The sequence below is a fragment of the Phoca vitulina genome, unplaced genomic scaffold (genome assembly GCF_004348235.1).
Source record: "Phoca vitulina isolate PV1807 unplaced genomic scaffold, GSC_HSeal_1.0 scaffold22, whole genome shotgun sequence".
In the NCBI taxonomy this organism is placed as follows: Eukaryota; Metazoa; Chordata; class Mammalia; order Carnivora; family Phocidae; genus Phoca; species Phoca vitulina.
This window is the reverse complement of record NW_022589725.1, coordinates 5664108-5684628: the sequence shown is the minus strand read 5'-3', so window position 1 is coordinate 5684628 and position 20521 is coordinate 5664108. Positions and strand designations below refer to the sequence as shown.

General features: G+C 41.7%; 1 protein-coding gene across 1 annotated transcript in view; it reads left to right on the top strand.

The window, feature by feature from the left end:
* TOP1 (DNA topoisomerase I) overlaps positions 1 to 20031 on the top strand; it is a 91783-nt gene extending 71752 nt beyond the window's left edge. Inside the window, exons 14-21 of the mRNA XM_032420105.1 lie at positions 8379 to 8522; positions 9372 to 9557; positions 10619 to 10687; positions 11219 to 11333; positions 12531 to 12658; positions 15626 to 15720; positions 15946 to 16095; positions 17146 to 20031. Of these exons, the coding sequence (XP_032275996.1) occupies positions 8379 to 8522; positions 9372 to 9557; positions 10619 to 10687; positions 11219 to 11333; positions 12531 to 12658; positions 15626 to 15720; positions 15946 to 16095; positions 17146 to 17248 (990 nt within the window). The 3' untranslated portion in view covers positions 17249 to 20031. The remainder of the gene's footprint in view (positions 1 to 8378; positions 8523 to 9371; positions 9558 to 10618; positions 10688 to 11218; positions 11334 to 12530; positions 12659 to 15625; positions 15721 to 15945; positions 16096 to 17145) is intronic.
* Positions 20032 to 20521: the final 490 nt, after the last annotated feature.

Genomic DNA, 20521 nt, shown 5'->3' with positions numbered 1-20521 from the left:
ATGAAGATGGTTAAAGGCTTGGGAAGTCATACTTCCTGTTAAGAGAAAAAGAAATGTGATTTCTTTAGCTTTTGCCGGTACTTGTTGGCTGTTTCTCACTCAGCAGAGCAGTAAGAACTTCAGAGGTCCGGATTTGACAGCGCTTTGAATAGTCTTTAAATGCACTGCCAGCAGGAGAAGCATTCTCCCGATAAAAATAGGGAGTTACAAGCATTAGGGGTTTTATTTTTTATGAAATATTTCAGATATACAAGAATAGATAACAATATGGTGAAAGCTCATGCCCACCATCTGGCTGTGTCAAACTTTAACATCATGTCCTGTTTGTTCAATTACTCATTTTGTAAGAATATTCTGATAAACAAAGCTGAAGCCCCTGTGTACTATTCACCTCCTTCCCTAGAGGTTACTATAATGAACTTAATGTTTTCATTCTCGTATATATTTTTGTATTTTTACAATATGTTTCTCTGTGAATAAACAATAATGTAGCATTGTTTTTACAAGGTATAATTTTAGGTATGTTATTGAGATCGTTCTGCAACTTATTTATTTCACTCGGCTTTGGTTTTGATATTTTTATCTTGACGTATACTTCTAATTTATCCATTTTATTTGCTAGATGGTGTTCTGTTTTATAAAAAAAATTACTCTCTTGTCAAGAGACATTTAAGGTTGTTCATAGTATTTTGCTGTTACAAACAGTGCTGGATCAATACATCTTCCTTGTATATATGGATGAAAATTTGCCTTAAGGATTCTTCATTAGATATTTTTTAATTTTTCTCTAAAGTGCCTAACCAGTTTACATCACCACCATTCCCCCAACCATGTGCACATTTCTGTCTTCCATATCCTTGCCAACGTTTCTAAAGTTTTGCTTTTTGCATTTGGATCTTTGATCTATTAGAATGTATTTTTGTGTATAGTAGGAGGTTGAGCTCTAATATATTTTTTCAAATGAATAACCAGTTGTCCCAGAACTATTTAGTTATATCACCTCTCTGTTTATATATCAAATCTCTGCATATATGTCAGTCTGTTTATGGGCTGTCTGTCCTGTTTGTCTGTCTATTTCTTCATTAATTAGCATACTGTCCTAACTGTTGAGCTTTACTGACTAGGACAGGTTTCCTTCACCTCATTCTTCAAAATTGTCTTGGCTATTCTTGGCTTTCTGCTATTTTGCATTCATTTTGAGATAAATTTGTCATGGTCTAATGAAAACTATTGAGATTTTTATTGTATTGAATTTATAGGTTAATAGGGGAAAAATTGACATTATTGAGTCTTCCAGTCTATGAACGTGTTCTACCTCTCTATTAATTTATGTCTTTGAGTACACCCTCTAGTATTGCTTTATAATTTTCTCCATAGTTTTACATATTCTTAAAACATTTTTTTCTTAGAACCCTTATAGTTTTTAGGCTTATATTGAATGTGACTTTTTTTCCCCCACTACATTTCTGTTACTACTAGAGTGGTAATGCTATTGATTTTTTAATACTGATTTTGTATCTGACAACATTGCTGAACTCTTACTCTAGAAATGTCTGTGTCTTTTGGATTTTCTGTGTAGACAAGTAAATTACCTATAAATCATTTCCACTTTTACACCGCATACTTCTTTTTTTTAAGAGAGGGAGGGAGGGAGATAGGTGGGGGGAGGGGCAGAGGGAGAGGGAGAGAGAAGAATCTCAAGGAGACTCCTCTCGCTGAGCGAAGAGCCTGACACAGGAATTGGATGCTCAACCAACTGAGCCACCCAGGCGTCCCTACCTCATACATCTTTTGCTTAAAGTTTTCCTTTTTATTTTAAAAGAACCCACAATCATCCCATAAAACCCTAATCCTCTCTCCAGTTAGCAGTTGTCAGAATGAGATATTTGATTAATTTCTGTACTCAATACCTTCCCTCTAGGTTTACTTCTCTTGTTGAAACACACCCATTCACTGTTTGTTTAGTGAGGATCTATAGGTGGCAAATTCTTCACTGAAAATTTCATTTTCATCCTTATAATGTATCTTTTCTCCAATAAAGAGTGTATCTTTATTATTCTGTATCTCAGTGTGGATATATTTGTATAGATACTTAGACTATGAGTGAGACAACTAATGTATTTTAACCTGTAAACTTTTGACTGGGAGGTATTTTTTTTTGTTTTTGTTTTTTTTATTTTTATTTATTCATGAGAGACAGAGAGAGAGAGAGAGAGAGGCAGAGGGAGAAGCAGGCTCCCAAGGAGCAGGGAGCCTGATGCGGGACTCGATCCCAGGACCCTGGAATCATGACCTGAGCCGAAGGCAGACACTTAACCATCTGAGCCACCCAGGCGCCCTGGGAGGTAGTTTTTGTCCATGTATCATTCTCTTTTGCTCTTTGCTCTCTACTTCTCTGTTCCTTCCTCCTAGGAGTCTTCTAGCCCAGTTCAGCCCACGCTAACACAGGCACACTGGCTTTAGCTCTCCCCATTTTGTTTGGAGCACTTTCATTGCTATATGTTTGGAACAGGGTAAGGATTAAAGCATGATTTCACTCACTGATCTGACCCAAAAGTCTATAAAGATAAAGTTTTATAGGGGCGCCTGGGTGGCTCAGTTGTTAAGCATCTGCCTTCGACTCAGATCATGGTCCCAGGGTCCTGGGATCGAGCCCTGCATCGGGCTCCCTGCTCGGCGGGAAGCCTGCTTCTCCCGCTCCCATTCCCCCTGCTTGTGTTCCCTCTCTCGCTGTGTCTCTCTCTCTCAAATAAATAAATAGAATCTTTAAAAAAAAAAAAAAAGTTTTTTGTAGTACAGAGTGAAGGGTGGTAATTGGTAGTTTTACTTCCTGGTGGACTTTAGATCCAGAACATGGGAGACTACCATCATGGGGCTTCTTTCTATGTACCTTTCTGCTCAGCCTCCAGAGATTTCTCCTATCCTAAGATTCTTTGCTTGCTTTTCTGTCTATATTTTACTTACTCACTTGCCCCACGTAATATTATTGTACCATTGTACCCCCATTGAGAAATTTAGCTCAAGGGGCGCCTGGGTGGCTCAGTTGGTTAAGCGACTGCTTTCGGCTCAGGTCATGATCCTGGAGTCCCAGGATCGAGTCCCGCATCAGGCTCCCTGCTCATTGGGGAGTCTGCTTCTCCCTCTGACCCTCCCCCCTCTCATGTGCTCTCTCTCTCTCTCATTCTTTCAAATAAATAAATAAAATCTTTAAAAAAAAAAAAAAAAAAGAAATTTAGCTCAAGTATGATGTGACTTAGAGATTTTTGACAACTTAAAAAAAATTGGGTAGTTAAAAAGAGCACAGCTGAAGTGTGTCCCTTTAATGTCCCCCTTTCTGAAACTTGGATTGGTCTACTTGCAGTCAGAGCCAGGGTTATAGTATAAATAGCCTCACAGGTTATTGAAAGGATCAGGACTTTTGAGAGCCACAGGAACATGTGCTCCAGGTAAAGACTATCCTGAGCTCATTCACATTTTTCTGTGGTCATCCTGGTTTGTTCTGCTTTATTCAGACATCTTGCACGTGTTTCCATTCCCTTCCTCTTCCACTCTGTACTTGTGCCCACAGAATCTGAAATAGCAGGACAATGGCAGCCAGCCTTCTGGAACCAGTAGTTCCAGTGAAGCTCTCTGATTCCAGATAAACCATAGATCCAGAGGTTACAGAAGGACTGCTTGTTAAAGGTACTCACTGCTAAGTCCAGCCCACTGCCAAGGTTGGAAACATTATCTAGTCTCATAACCTGTAAAGTATAACCCTTAGTAAAAGTGAGGTTCTTCAACCAGTCTTAACTTTACGAACAAAATTTGTCATTTTTTCTTTAAATGAAGTACAGCAAACTTCAGAATCAGTTGTTGATATTACATTGCATTCAATCCTATTAAAATATTCTTAGGGTGAAATACCCATTTCAGCCTTTTCTCTCTTTAGAGCTTATAATTCTGTGAGGTTTCAGACCTTTTAAATGTAACCATCTGTGTGTTGAAGGGCTGGATTGAAGGAAAATGTCCTTAATAAAACTTTATATGCTTAGGAAGCTCTTGATTTTGGTGCTTTATTAGAAAGAGAAAATAAGACATATGCTTAGTTTTAAAAAATCCTGAGCCTGGGCGCCTGGGTGGCTCAGTTGGTTAAGCGACTGCCTTCGGCTCAGGTCATGATCCTGGAGTCCCTGGATCGAGTCCCGCATTGGGCTCCCTGCTCGGCAGGGAGTCTGCTTCTCCCTCTGACCCTCCCCCCTCTCATGTACTCGCTCTCTCTCATTCTCTCTCTCTCAAATAAATAAATAAAATCTTAAAAAAAATAAAAATTAAAAAAAAACAAAAAATAAAAAATCCTGAGCCTGACTTTTGCAAAATTCTGAAGTATAAGAAATAAAACACTAGAATGTCTAGATGATATCGTGGTAGAACATTTTCATGACCTTAGTGTAGATTTCCCAGGACACAAACACTAATGATTAAAAAAAATTGACAAAGTGGACTTCATTAAAATTAAAAACTTAGGTTCAACAGGGAGGACACTGTTAAATACAGGCTGGCAGAGAATATTGGCAGCATGTTTATCTGACAGAAAACTTGTATCCAGAATATCCAAAGGATTCTATAACTCAATAATAAAAGACAAACGTCCCCCATAAAAAAGTGAAAGACTTGAACAGATGTTTACAAGATAGAGGAATGGCCAATAAACAAGCATGTGAAAGAGTTCTCAACATCACTAATTATCAGTGGAATGCAGATTTAAACCACAATGAGATACTAATTCCGGTTCTAGGTATTTTTGCCCCAAATCAAATTGAAAACTTAATGTCCACAAAAAAACATGTACAAGAATGCTTATAGCAGCACTATATTTGTGCAAGTCTCAAACTGGAAACGTTGTAGGGGTACATGAACAGAGTAAACACATGGTCTCGTCAGAGACATTAGGGATAGTTCTAGATTACACCAAAAATACCAGCAGTTGAAAGGAGTGAACGACTGATAAATGCAGCAACATGGATGAATTTTTTTTTTTTTTTAAGATTTTCTTTGAGAGAGAGAGTGCTGGGGGAGGGGCAGAGGGAGAGCAAGAATCTCAAGCAGACTCTGCGCTGAGTGTGGAGCCTGACACAGGGCTTGATCTCACAACCCTGAGATCATGACCTGAGCCTAAATCAAGAGTTGGACGCTCAACCAATTGAGCCACCCAGGCACCCCAACATGAATCTTAAAAACATGTTGAGAAGCCCAGACACATGAGTCTATGCTGTATGATTCCACTTATATAATACTCTAAATTAGGCAAAATCAATCTATGATGATAGAAATCAGATTAAAGGAATGGTGGTTGTTTAGATGGTGATTAACCGGGAAGGGGCATGAGGGAACTTTCTCGAATGATAGAGAATATTCTCTGTCTTTATGGGGTGTGGGTTACATGGGTTATAAATTGTCACTTTATATCTGTATGACAGTTTACAGTTTAAATCTGTATGACAAAAGATGTATTCAGAATGGAAGATGAATAGGAAGTAGTGGAATAAAATGCACTACTTATATCTGGAAAAGAATTTAAATAGATAAAGACCTCTATATATCAGCAATAGAAAGACAAACTTTTTAAAAGTGGGCATGTATGAAAAGCTAGTTGGATTTTCTCTTTAAACATGGTATTAATATATAGGGCCAGTTTGTTGTATCTTTTGTTTAAGTGGTAGATGTTTGGAGTTCAGAATGCCAGTCGCCCCTTCTTTCGTGTTCTACACAATGGCAAACTCACATCGGGATCACCAACTATGTGAAAAGAACCACTTAAGGGGCACTGACTCAGTCAGTGGAGCATGTGACTCTTGATCTCAGGGTTATAAGTTCGAGCCCAGCATTGGGTGTAGAGATTACTTTAAAAAGGGGGGGGGGCACCTGGGTGGCTCAGTCGTTAGGCGTCTGCCTTCGGCTCAGGTCATGATCCCAGGGTCCTAGGATCGAGCCCCGCGTTGGGTTCCCTGCTTGGCGGGAGGCCTGCTTCTCCCTCTCCTACTCCCCCTGCTTGTGTTCCCTCTCTCGCTGTGTCTCTCTCTGTCAAATAAATAAAATCTTTAAAAAAAAAAAAAATCTTAAAGAAATAAGAGCTACTTAAGAATATTGGCAAATGTCATCATTCCCGAAGACAAATCTCTGAGAGAGGATTAGAGAATAGGATTTAGCTCATCTCCCACTTTGTATCCTGAATCCAGATCCTGACCCCATTTACCCACTCTGCTTAATGAGTAAGCAATTATATTAGAAACAAAATATGGTAAGCCCACTAGTTAAAAGAAAAAAAAATCACCCAAAGAATGTCCTGTATAACTAAATCAAATTAGATTCTTATCCAAACAGAGGTTTGAATGGGTAGGGGAAGATGGGAAAGGCTTAAAGGCAGTCCCCCTATAGTAGTCACCTTGTTTTACTGAGATGGTTTTGATGAAGACCTTGTCTGGAAGACTGAAATGGGTATTTTACCTTCTAGTAGTCTGAGAAAGCTTGTTCAAGTGCATTTAACTGTCTGGATTCTGTTTAGAGAAACTGAAGGCAGGAGGGATAAGCATACTTCCTGGAGGCCAGCCTTCCCCTAGACCTAGACAAGGTGGCTTCTGCCCCTGCCCCCATCTCTATGTCCTTATTTGAGAGAATCCTGGATCCTTGTGTCAAGAGCCCAGCCAACCTGTGAAGAAAAGTTGGTCTTGTGGTATCCTCTGTGAATGATTTATTTGTTGGGTTTTTCTAAACTTTGTTTCAGTGGCATGAGTAAGGAATTGCCCAAATGTAAATCTACGGGACTTCGAAGACTTGGAGTCAGGCTTTGGTAGGCCTGTGTGCTTTAAAGTGATGGCCAAGAGCCCGCTCCTGACCTGGAGACGTACTATTGAAGATTAGTCTGTCTTGTGTAGTCGTGTGTGTGTGTGTGTGTGTGTGTGTGTGTGTGAGAGAGAGAGAGAGACAGAGAGACAGAGAGACAGAGAGACATGATTGTCATGGAAATTTATTATTGACTTGTATGGGGACAGCTGGTATCACACCTTTTTCTTCACCCTCTTAAATGTCAATATGTACTTAGAAAAATCAGTGAGAAATTTTCAGCTTCCCATTGTCAGGAAATAGAACTTAGATATTTCTTCTTAGATATTGTATCACCAACTGCTAAATCACCCACCCACAACAAGTAGTTACTGAACCTCTTTTTTTGTAGCCAAACAAGTATATACAACTTGGCCACACACAGTTGTGGGAGAGTGCTGATGAATCCTTAGCATACCCGGGTAAGCTTGCATTTCTGAGCATTGTTAGTGCTAGATGTAGAAGATATTTCTTGCTTTCACATAGCCCACTTTCCTGCATGCTCAGAAGGCTAGTTACCTTGACCACAGTTCTTATGCTTCGAGGACCACACGTCCCATGTCAGGTGGGAAGTAGGCATATGTCAGTATTAATCACTACCCCTTTCTCTTGTTGTGGTTGGGGGAATTAAGAGCCGAGATTCTTGGGTTCTTGAATTCCATCCCTCTATTCATGTCATATAATCTGTTTTAGGCCTTAGAATACTCCCTGCCCCCCTTGGGATTTCATGGGGGTTTTTTTTTGTTTTTGTTTTTTCCTTTCTTACCTTTCACACTTGACATTAGTATCAGTCCTTGCTTGTGAATCTGTTTCCATTCAACATGGTAGCAGAAATAATCTTCTGTCACTGTTGATTAGATTCAGTCTTTTCACACCCTTCTAAAAACATTTCATTGGCATTAGAATCAATTTTTAAAACTTGTACCGAAAACTCTAATGATTAAAAAAAAAGTCTTCCTAGTAACATTGTTTCCCTCAATCTAATCAAGAATACTTTTAAATGCAGAAGTTAGAAAATGGTGAATAATTACCACTGTTCCTGGAAGTCTTTGTGTTCCTTAGTAATTATGTGTTGTCATCTTTGGTTCTGCTTTCCTTGATAGTCCGTCAAACTGAATGGTTGTCTTGGATTTAATGAAATTCAGTCCTAGCAGAAAACTGCTGTTGGGTCACAGACTCTGCAGCAGAGTGGTGATGCTAATGTGGGAATTGGGGATATTTAAACCCTTTGTATTGACAGAAGTCAGTTTTTGGTACATGCCATGTGGGCTTTTTTTACAGACTGAAAGCCAGAGGCTTTCTTAGCAATGAGGAGCCAGTTGGGCTTGACAATGAAACGGGACAGCATGAGTTCTCGTCAGGTTAGATGCTCTAAAACTTCTCTTCAGTACTCTTTTTCTGCCTTGCTTAAGCTCAGGTTCCTTCTCTTTGGTTCAGAGCTCTGAACTTGGATATTCAAAGTCTATTTTTCCTCTACCATCCCTAAGCAATCCACATTTGGGGCCGGGTCTTTGCAGGGTGAGAAAGACTGGCAGAAATATGAGACTGCTCGGCGACTGAAGAAGTGTGTGGACAAGATCCGGAACCAGTATCGAGAAGACTGGAAGTCCAAAGAGATGAAAGTCCGGCAGAGAGCTGTAGCTCTGTACTTCATAGACAAGGTGAGCATCTTCCTGTCACATTACCTAGTGTGTTCAGCTTATCCCAGATGTGGGTATTGTTTACTCCTCCAGGCCTTGTGTTAGAACTGGAGAAGTACCGATCTCTGGTCCAGAGGCGTTCAGAGTGTACTGCTCTCTGAATCTGAATCTGCGGGAAATACTGTGACATTTTCAAACTCTTTTTGACTATAAGCCACCAAAAAAATTTTATTTTACATCACAACCCAACACACATAAATATATTTGTATTTGTGTGTAGCTGAAACAAAAGTTGCACAAAACAATGTTTAACCTTTCTATGAGCGGTGAATTCTGACATTTTGTTTCTTGTTTTTTTATAAAGGATGGTTATAACCCTTAAAATATGGTTAAATAGTCCATTAATGTATCACAACTACAGTTTGAAGGACCATGCTCTAGAGATCAGTTTGTCAGTACCTTTTTGAAGATTCTGGTTTTTTCCCCTCAATTTTACTCTGCCTAGCACAAATTCTGAATTGTCTCAAAAATTGAGCAAAATTAAGAGACTACTGAGTTTGATTACCCAGAATAGGAATACTCCTTCATTTGCTACTTTATTTAAAAAAAAAAAAAATTATTCCTTTCCTCCATCCCCATTTGAGAGAACAGAGTAAAGAGAGGGTTGGTTTTCTGAGAAAGGATAATATCACTATGATTCCCCATACTTCATTTAGAAGCAACGGTGTAGAATCCAGAATTCCCAAGCCTTGCAGACTGATGCTCTGTCTCCAAAGAGAGTTGGGAGACTTCTGATTTGGGTTTCCTTAGAGATCCTGTGAGATTCACGTTTTTTCATTTGTTCTCATTTTTCCCTCTCTTCCTGGACAGCTTGCTCTGAGAGCAGGCAATGAGAAGGAGGAAGGAGAAACAGCGGACACCGTGGGTTGCTGCTCGCTTCGTGTGGAGCATATCAATCTGCACCCAGAGTTGGATGGTCAGGAATACGTAGTAGAGTTTGACTTCCTTGGGAAGGACTCAATCAGATACTATAACAAAGTCCCTGTTGAGAAACGAGTAAGTTACTGTGGCCTGTGCTCTCTGGCCTTTTTTTCCTTTCATTCATTCAGCAAGCATTTATCGAGTGCTTTTTGTATGCTCTTCACTTCGCTGGACATTAGGAAAATGGTTTGAAAGAGAGGGGAGAGGTGTTGTTGGGTGTCTTGTGGTACCTCTTTTTAGTCCCTCTCGCTCACCCCTCACCCCATGCTACACCTTCCTGGGGATGGGGGGATATGTCCTATAGTAATATTCAACAGAGCATGCTGTAGAGAGTTGGCCCTCATGGCAAACTTCAATATAAGATTTAACTCACCTTATTGTAATGATTCAACCACGTTTCAGTACCCCCTGGTCATGTTGCACATCTGTCAAGTTTGTAGCTTTGCTTCAACTTCTCCCCAACTCTTGACTGAGCAGAACAGTAGCCCTTTAGTCCCCAAATCTCTGAGTCCATGCCAAAGAGAGCACTGCAACTCCATGTTTTCCCCCAAGTGTTGGGCTTGAACCAGAGACCTACAGGGTGCCGGGCCTCCATAATCCAGCCCTTTAACGGTCTGATGTTTAATCAGTTATTAAGGCTTTGCTGGCTCTGGCAGTGATCCATACTAAACAAGGCTAAAGAGACATGATAATGTAATACCTTAGATTGGGTTCCATCCTGGGGAGGTACAGGACATCATTAGGTCAGCTGCCCAAATTGGAATATGAACAGTAGATTGAAATATATATGCATGTAAATTTATGAAGCTGGTAAGTACTGTGCATATGTTAAGGGAGTATCTCTATCCTTAGAAATTCTTAGGAAATACACGGAGATATTTGGGGGCTATATATGATACAAGTACACATAAATGGTTCAGGACACAAATAGGTGTATACACACATGTATGTAGAGAGAAATGAGGCAGACATGTACTGTGCAAATGGTGAATGATGTATAAAATGTTAATGGTTGGTGAATCTGGTAAAGGATATGAGTATGCCTTGGGCTTTTTTATTTTCCAAGTTTTTGTAAGCTTGCAATTATTTCCAAAGTAAAGGCTTTTTAAATAATAGGTTCTACTTACTTCTTTTAGGTTTTTAAGAACTTACAGCTATTTATGGAGAACAAACAGCCTGAGGATGATCTTTTTGATAGACTCAATGTGAGTGGACAGAGTGCACTGTGTTGAAGGAGGGGCCCAGCCAGAGCCTCCTCACAAGCTCCTAAAGGAGAGGTTTGCCGGGGGTGACTTGGACTACACACGCTTCCTCCTGTAGGCACACAGTGAATCCATGCCCAAAGCCCTGAGACAGGTGGACAGACCCTGCCTTTTATTCTCTTCTGGCTCTTGCAGAGTCTTCTCTTGGCTGGATGCCCAGCCACCTCTGCTGGAGACTGAAGGCCTTTCCCTGATATCTTATCAGGGAAGATCTTAATAGGGAAGGACAACTTTGCTTTATTGGCCTGCTTAAGATTAAAGTACTTCATAGGGAGGTATTATGCAAACCTATGTTTTGGAATTCTTTTCACTCTCTCTCTCTCTTTTTTTTTTTTAACTCCCCACTGGCAGGACCATAAACTTGGCAAAATTGAGATTACACTGGCATAAATGTCCTAGAGCTTGCCAGAAGGGGCAGAGTGGTATGGCTTTTGCCTAAATCCCAGTATCTTCTCTGTGCTTTGTCTCCTCCAGACTGGTATTCTAAATAAGCATCTTCAGGATCTCATGGAGGGCTTGACGGCCAAGGTATTCCGTACATACAATGCCTCCATCACGCTACAGCAACAGCTAAAAGAACTCACAGCCCGTAAGTACTGCTTGGTCAGATGTGCCTGTACCCTTCCTGGTGTGTACATTGCCCTTGCTCAGCTAAGTCCTAGATCCATTCTGCTTTTTCTCCTTAACTTTATGACTGGAAACTTTTTCTTCTATAGCTCTAATAGAGAGCCAAGGCTTAGGTGTATAAACATAAAATCAGTGCAGTTTCCCCCTTCCTATCCCAACTTCAAGATTAATTTTCATGGGGGCGCCTGGGTGGCTCAGTCGTTAAGTGTCTGCCTTCGGCTCAGGTCATGATCCCAGGGTCCTGGGATCGAGCCCCGCATCGGGCTCCCTGCTCGGCGGGAAGCCTGCTTCTCCCTCTCCCACTCCCCCTGCTTGTGTTCCCTCTCTCGCTGTGTCTCTCTCTGTCAAATAAATAAATAAAAAATCTTAAAAAAAAAAAAAAAAAAAAATTAATTTTCATGGAATGCTGACAGGAGCTTTCTATCTGCTCTGAAAATGCCTACAATTGATGTTTTATATGTATGTTATTTGAAAACTCACAGGGTGAAGACATAGTGCTATGATGTTTGGTTAAATTCGAAAGAATAAGGTTGTCATGGTTAATTTTTAAAAATAGGAGCACAAAAAAAAAAAAAAAAGAGCACATCCTTCCCCTGAGGTTTCTGTCATTTTTTCTCCCTTAAGGTAGTAGGTAATATTCTCCTAAAAACTAGGTGCAGAAGTAAAATCAAGATCCACAAGCTTTTTTTCCTAGAGCCCAGTCACTGCTAAATTCCCCCTGTCCTCTGTAAGTGTGTCAAATGGCCTTAGAATATGAGCTGGAAAATCCAAAGAGGATATTTTGAGGGCTGGTATTTTAGGGTGGGATAAAGGGCCACATGAGTTGAAGTTTTCTTTGTAAAACAGATAACTGCCTTGTGGTTTTAAAAGGTAAAGCTTCTGATCCTTTTGTCTTACCCTCCTCTACAGACCTTTTCTGTCCCAATTCCACGTTTTCTTCAGGCTACATTGGGTGGCTAGGTAGGGGAGGCAGCCTTTGAGACAAGCAGAAGGTGACTCTTGACTCTTAGGTTTTGACCTTGTGTCTTGGGAGAACTTGATCAACAGAGTGAGATGAGGCCTGGCAAAGTCATGAGGAAGAAGAGCTGGGGAAGCATGTTGCATATTCTCCTCATGGATACATACTGACTGTTTTACCCTCCTGTTTCTTTCTTCACAGCCGATGAGAACATCCCAGCAAAGATCCTATCTTACAACCGTGCCAACCGAGCTGTTGCAATTCTTTGTAACCATCAGAGGGCACCACCCAAAACCTTTGAGAAGTCCATGATGAACTTGCAGTCTAAGGTATTGTGGGTCTGGATGGAGGGGTAGCAGAATTCAGGGAACCCCATATACTGTGGATAGATAATCTGCAAACAAGAGGCGTTCTGGGCTGTGATATGAGGAGGCCAGTTCTAGGTCTGTTCTGGAAGACAGGTCCATGCTAAAGATAAACAAATGGAAATATACCAGGAGTTATCCCTGATCAAGATACTGAGTATCAGGTACCCATTGTTTAGAAAGTCTCCATTCTGTGAACAGAAGTCCTGCACTGGCCACTACCTGTTTTGAAAAACTAAGTTGATGTACCTTCTTTGAAATATTGCTAACTATTGTCCTTATTATAAATGAGGATAATGGCTATAAAGAGAGTCTTTACAATTCCTTGCCATAGCCCAGAAATACAACGATTTCCAAATTAGATTGTTTCAAATTGAAAAGATGGTGAAACAATGATCTTTAATTGCCCCCTTATCCTAGCACAACTATTTTTATTTTTACACATTCCACATGAATCATATTTTTATGTAGCTCATCATCAAACATCTGTTGAATACTGGCTTTGTGCCAGAGTTGCTGCCCTAGAGGGAGAGACTGACATGCAAACAAGTAGACGCTGTTCCTCCTCCATGTGCCTCTCCTCCTGTGACTCTGCCTGGTACTGCGCTTGTAAGCCACAAGGCACGAAACATTGGGTGGCTGGCATTTCTGTGTTAGTAATGGCTACATCACCTATTCCAATGCACTAACTCGAAATAGAATTTGCAATATTTCACTTTAGAGCAGACACACAGGGTCACAAAGGACCAATTATCTTGAAATATACTTATCAAATAAATTTTAAAGTCTGTGATGTGCTTCCTTATTAAGTAAGATCTTAAGATGGGTCTGATAATGACTGTAAATCTCAAGCATAGTAATGGATATGTAAATGATACTTCAAGGTTTCTACCACAATTACAGTGGTATGGAAATATCTGTACCTATATTGGTGGTGAAGTCCTAGGTAGTACAGGTGTTACTATGGTTTGTTGCCCACAGTCATAATTGAAGAAGAAATGGTGAATTTCAAATAGAGGGTAGTGAACTTACAGATGCAATTCTTTTCTATCCACATTCACAGAATTCTGTACTAGGACATATGGAGTTAAAAATGGCTACTATACAGTAAGGCTACATACATTTCCAGGTCCACCATGTTTTCCTTCTATTGAAATTTCTTTAAGATAAATACCCAGTAGTAGTACATCTGAGTCAAAAAATATCCACAACCTACAGTTCATGCTACAGGAGCCACCTGGTTTTCCTGAAGGGATGCACATGTGCATAGTAAATGAATATACATCCCTAGGCCTCTCAGATCCTTAGACCATATGGTTGGCAGGCAAAGAACCCTACAGACCACCCTTCCTAGCAGCTCCCATTTGCTGCCACTCTGTTAAATGGTCTTCTGGTATCATTTACTCTCCCCATGTTATTATTCCAAGCCAGAAATTGAAAGCTTGAATATTCAGGTGCTGTTTACCCAATTCAGGCTACCCCTCCCTGGAGCATGAGGAGTTATTTTGTTGATCTTACTCTGGAACCACTGTTTGGGCAGCCCAGGCTGCCTGCCAGACGAGCCCTCCAAGCCCAGGAACCCTCTCCTGTATGCCCACAAAGCAAACACATGCCCCTGTTTGCCAAGTGAATCAATGGAGTCTTTGATGCTTTGAGAGAATTTGAAACAGCCTGCCAATTTAGCATCCACAGAAATGGTTAAAAGATTGTGGTTTGTTACATTTCTAGCCTGAGAAGAATCTGGCTAGTGGTGTCTGTGATACTTTTGTGTATAGAATCCGTTCCTTCAGCTTGACTTTGGACAACATAGATGTTGGAAGTAAGCCATTTATAGTAAAATGCATTTAATGATTCTCTCACAATGGTGGCCTCTGTTTCTGGTCTTGGGCTGTGTATACCTAACAGACAGTTCTAGGCTGAGAGTAACAGCCCCATGTGTGTTGAATCAGGCAAGCATTTATTTACGCCACAAGGTTCCCTTGACCTCGCAGGTTAGCAAGGCCGTAGCACGCCTGAGGTTCTGCCCCAGCAGCATGAGCTGACCAGTTCAGGCTCTGGTCTCGTGGTGTTGCCTGCTGCTGTCCTTAAGCAGAAACGAAAACTTAGGTTTTCTGGAGGTATTTCAAGGGTTCTATAAGCAAGAAAGGCTGGAATTGCCCTTGTTTTCTTCCTTTATAGAAAGCGTTCCATAGCTAAAAATGTTTTCAGACCTCTGTTTTTGAGTGATAACTACTTCAGTTTCCTTGCCATCTCAGCTCTCTCTTTTAAAAACAGAATGCCAAAGCCAAGCCATGCATAGGTTTGAAACAGACTGGCTGAGCTGTTTGCTTCCTGGGTATTTTAGTTGCCATTTTTAAGTCCCTTAGGTACTCTCTTCAGCGCATACTTTTTTCTTGAGAAGCTGGCAGCTCCTTCCCAGAATACTGGCAGAATCTGAGGAATGAGCTGGGTTCAGTAGATGCAAGGATCCTGTCTCAGCTTCACAAAGAGTTCTCTCCTGTAGTATTCTTAGAATGAAGCTACACCCTGGCACAGGATCCATGTGACAAACAGTTTTCATTTGTGGCCCTCCTCCCAGGTGTCTAAAGCCAACATGTCCTCTGATTGAAAGATTAGCACATTCCCAGTCCTGGCAGGTTCTTTTAACCCGAGCTTCTGCATTAAGGGGGCCCTGGGTCACTGCCTATAGAAGGATCACTTATTTCTTGAAGGGCCATCGAAGAACATAAATGTCCAAATAGCAGTTGAATGCAGCAATCACAGCCCATCTACTCTGTGCCTTCAAGAAGCCACTGCTGGGGGGTTTTACCTGGCACACCGCTGACAGCCTGCCTGCCTGTGGAGACAGCTTCGAGGTTTCATCTCTGGTGGAGCCTGTCTTTTTTCTCTCTGGGCTGATTTTCTTAAATCTTACTGTTCTTCCTCACCTAGATTGATGCCAAGAAGGAACAGTTAGCAGATGCTCGGAGAGACCTGAAAAGTGCTAAGGCTGATGCCAAGGTCCTAAAGGATGCAAAGACCAAGAAGTATGTACCTGGTGTTGTGCAAAGCTGGGGCTTGGTTGACAGAAAAGTGGGGACAGTAGCAGAGGCCCCGGGGCCCCAGCCTTTCTGGGGTTTCTGAGTGGTGTCTTTTGGAAATCTCTGTATTTAGGGCTTTCCTGTTTTCGCTGCCCCTGCATGGCAGGGTGGGATTGCAGTGTTCTTGTCTAGACGCTAGGCCTGGTTCTTGAATGACTTCCATTCTTCCAGGGTGGTAGAGTCAAAGAAGAAGGCTGTGCAGAGACTGGAGGAGCAGTTAATGAAGCTCGAAGTTCAGGCCACAGACCGAGAAGAGAATAAACAAATTGCTTTGGGAACCTCCAAACTCAATTATCTGGATCCGAGGATCACAGTGGCTTGGTAAGCACTGAGCCCTTCTTGAGTTCCTGCTACTGGCTTGAAAAGGGGAGGGGGGAGGGGGAGGGAGGGAGGGAGTTGAAGAGCACTGTTGGCCTTCACATGCCATTCCTGCACTTCACACTTAAAGTCCTTTGGGAAACCTCTGCCTTTCTACTATGTGTACTACAAATGCACTAGAACTAATGCTGAATGGCCCTAAATGGTCAATGATGTTATACTGCCTTGGAATGTATTTATGTCTGTTTTTAAAAGGCAGTTGCAGCCCCTACCTCTGTGGAACTTGAGGACAAGAATGGGAATTCTTAGCCCTTATTAAAGGAAAACTTACATAAAAGAGCCGGTCTGTCTGCACTTGAACAAAACTTTAAAAAAATTTTTTTTACAAGTAAAGGAGGAAAGGAACAAGCAGAAAAAAATAAAAATGAGAATATAGATCTCAGCAACCTACAGAAAGAGTTTGAGAAAGCTTACAACAAAGACGATAAATTCTCTATTATTTGTGTCCCCTTTTGCCCCACACAGTCCTTAAATGACATCCAAAATAAGCAGCTTTTATTTTTTTGAAGATGCTTATTAATTGAGTTGTTCTAAGCTTAGGTGGAAGAATCCATCTCTCTGGCACCTGCTTCTCTGTGTCAGGGGTTCCACTCAGCGCTTGCACCCTTTCTGCCCTTTCTGTTGGGTGCTAGAGGTTGGGTTAGCTTGAGGGGCAGTATGCACAGTGGTTAAGAGCATGGACTCAAACCAGACAGCTTGGGTACAGTTTTCAGCTCCATGCTCTCTAGCTGCATGAGAATGTAAGCAAATTAATCAACTCTCTCAAGTTATTTTCACATGTACCTTTTTCATTAGTACATCTGTATTAGCATCTACTTTAGAGGTCACTCTCATGATTTAAATGACACATGATGCTCTTAGAGTATGTCCTGCACACTCTTAAAATTCATTCTCACCAGATGGACATGAAGGAGGCACATTCAAGCACCCTACCCTGGGTTCGAGCTGTTGCTCCCTGAGGCACTAATCCCCTTCTTTCTCCTTTGTGTGCAGGTGCAAGAAGTGGGGGGTCCCAATTGAGAAAATTTACAACAAAACCCAGCGGGAGAAGTTTGCCTGGGCTATCGACATGGCTGATGAGGACTACGAGTTCTAGCCAGTCTTGAGGGGCAGGGTTCTGTGAAAAGGAACAGTGTGGTTTGGGGAAGATGGATAAACTGTGAGCCTTGCTAACCCTCACACCTGAGGGAGAGAGGCGGCAAGTCTTAACAAACCAACATCTTTGAGAAAAGATAAACCTGGAGATATTATAAGGGAGAGCTGAGCCAGTTGTCCTATGGACAACTTATTTAAAAATATTTCAGATATCAAAATTCTAGCTGTATGATTTGTTTTGAATTTTGTTTTTATTTTCGAGAGAGCAAGTGGATGGGAATTTGTCAGAGTTCTGCCAGGCAAATTCACTGTTTCACTGAAGCATTTGGATTCTCTTAGCTACTGTATACGAAGTCCGATTATATTGGTGCGTTTTTACAGTTAGGGTTTTGCAATAACTTCTATATTTTAATAGAAATGAATTCCTAAACTCCCTCCCCTTTCCCCCATTTCAGGAATTTAAAATTAAGTAGAACAAAAACCCAGCGCACCTGTTAGTGAGAGTTGTCACTGTTGTCATGGGAATCAATTGTCATTAAACTTGAAGCAGTCGTGACATCGGCAGTGTTTTGGTTCAGACACCTGTTCACAGAAAAGCATGATGGGAAAATATTTCCTGACTTGAGTGTTCCTTTTTAAATGTGAATTTTTATTTCTTTTTAATTATTTTAAAATATTTAAACCTTTTTCTTGATCTTAAAGATCGTGTAGATTGGGGTTGGGGAGGGATGAGGGGTTGAGTGAGTCTAAGGATAATGAAATAATCAGTGACTGAAACCATTTTCCCATCATTCTTTGTTCTGAGCATTCTCTGTACCCTTCAGATATCCATCTTTTTCATTTTAAACCTAGTCTTTCACTTGAAAGATTTTATTGTGTAAAAAGTTCCACAAGTCAATAATTTAGAGGAAAATGAGTATTTGGTCCAAAAAAGGAAAAATAATCAAGAATTTAGGGCTTTTATTTTTTCTTTTGTAATTGTGTAAAAAATGGAAAAAAAAAACATAAAAAGCAGAATTTTAATGTGAAGACATTTTTTGCTATAATCATTAGTTTTAGAGGCATTGTTAGTTTAGCGTGTGTGCAGAGTCCATTTCCCACATCTTTCCTCAAGTATCTTCTATTTTTATCATGAATTCCCTTTTAATCAACTGTAGGTTATTTAAAATAAATTCCTACAACTTAACGGAAACCTAGTGTCTGCCTCTTTGTTACCCAGGGTCCCTGGCCTGACTGGGGCTACAGGGCTGGGACTCCCGTGTGGGATGTGGTCTCACTGCTCAGCTCAGCAAGGGTGGCTCCCTCCCCAGGAGCTGGGGCTAGGCTGGGCCTGGAAGGGGCTGTACCTGTCCCGCTGCTGTGGATGTGGGTCAGAGGGGAGCCAAAGTCCACATCCTTGGATACAAGCAGGCCCAGGAAGTGAGAGAGGGTATAGAAAATCGGTAAGAACAGGTGGGGTACAATAACTATTTGGAGCCTAGGGTAGGTAATGTTTATTGAGCAAGATGGAGTGAACGTATTTGGGAGGCAGATTTTCCACTTTTCCGTGTGTGCTGGCCAGAAGCAGTAGGGAGCTTGTTTGGGTTTGCTTGTGTGGCTAAGCTTACAGTCAGGATGGCAGGAATTAAGGGTACTAAGCCAATTTCTAATCCAGCACTCACTGGATCCCAGAGGCCCAAATGTAGAATCAACCCTGTGTTGATTGGTTAATTGAAAAAGGGAGTGGTCACTACTCCCCAGGGCTCCTGTACCCATGTTGGTAGGGTTCCTACAAAAATGGTTCAGGGTGAAGGGTGAGTTATCCTGGCCAAACAAAGCAGGAAGGTCACTTAGCCCTAGGCCCTCTGGCTTGCTAGCAAGCACAGGTATATTCGGGAGGAGAACCATCTCCTTGATGGTCTCTTAACTCCCTGGGGCTGGGCTGGTGTTGGCCCACAGAAGAGAACCCTGGAAGGTCCTTCTTGGCAAGCCTGCACTTCACTGGCCAGTGAGGGAGGGAACACTCACACCAGAAATAAAGGAGGTTATGTAGCCATCAGTGCTTTGGAGCAGTTACAGCCAAGTTTTCTAAATTCTGTGGTGTCGAGGTAGCTAAACCATTGAACATAAAGAATGGCAACACAGAGGCTCCTGAAATAATCGAAACACTTCATGGCTGGGGGGTAGGTGATGAGAATTTGGACCTGAGGTTTGGGACTTGAGCAGGACTGTCCACAACCAGGTGACAAACCTTGGTCCAGAACTAGAAATTAGGGACAGGAGACCTTGCAGGCATAAGATTTGATGAGAAACTCCTGCCTACCTTTCCCAGCAGGGATCTTCCTATAAGTCCTCTGAGGGCAGGTGCACAGCAACTAGATCCTGGTCAAGAAAAATTGTGAAGGTCACCCTTGGTGGTGGCAGGCCTGGGAGAGCAAACCAGAGCACAGGAAGCTGACCTGGCCAGTGGGGATGAGGGAAGAGGTTGGACAGGTAGGGGAGGGCCAGATAGGACAGGCCCTGAAAGATGCTTGAGAACGGAGTTGGGAGAAGACCCACCCCCTTGCTTATTCCTCCAGTAGGTTGGTTCCCTCCTCCCACTTCAGCCTTGTCCAGAAGCAGAAGCCTGATGTGTAGTCTGAAAACCTCCCTCCTAACAGGCTCTTCTGTGATGCTCAAGTCCAGCTGTGGGCAAAGTGGGATGGTTTCCATGTGCCAGGTTATCTGGGTGCTTGCTTGGTTCCTCTTTCCCTTAACCCCCTGCATTTGCTCAGCAGCTCCTGTCCATTTTCTGTCAAATCCACCTTGGGCCTATGTCATATTTAAAAAATGAAAAAAGTCTCATAACTTCCAGCTGTTTCCAGCCACCACCCCCTCCGTCTCCCATTTCACATACAAGTGCCTGGAGTGAGTCATCCGCCCTGTCGGGTCATTCCTCCACCCACTGCAACCAGCTTCTGTCCCACCTTGACTCTGAATCCCCCCTCCATTCTGACCACAGTCACCAACGAATGAATGACCAAACTAACAAATGGGCTCTGCATTTTGTATCTTAAGTTCTTTGTGGCACTGGACACTTAACCACTCTTCCATTTAATAGCTCTATTGAAAACATTTTACGTATCATAAAATCCACCCATTCCAAGTGTATTTTTAGTAACTACTGAGGGCTGTGGCCATGACCATAAACCAGTTTTAGTATATCATCCTCCCCAGTAATATCCCGTGCCCACTTAAAGTTAATCCCCACTCCCACCTCCAGCCTCCACTAATCTACTTTCTATAAATTTGTCTT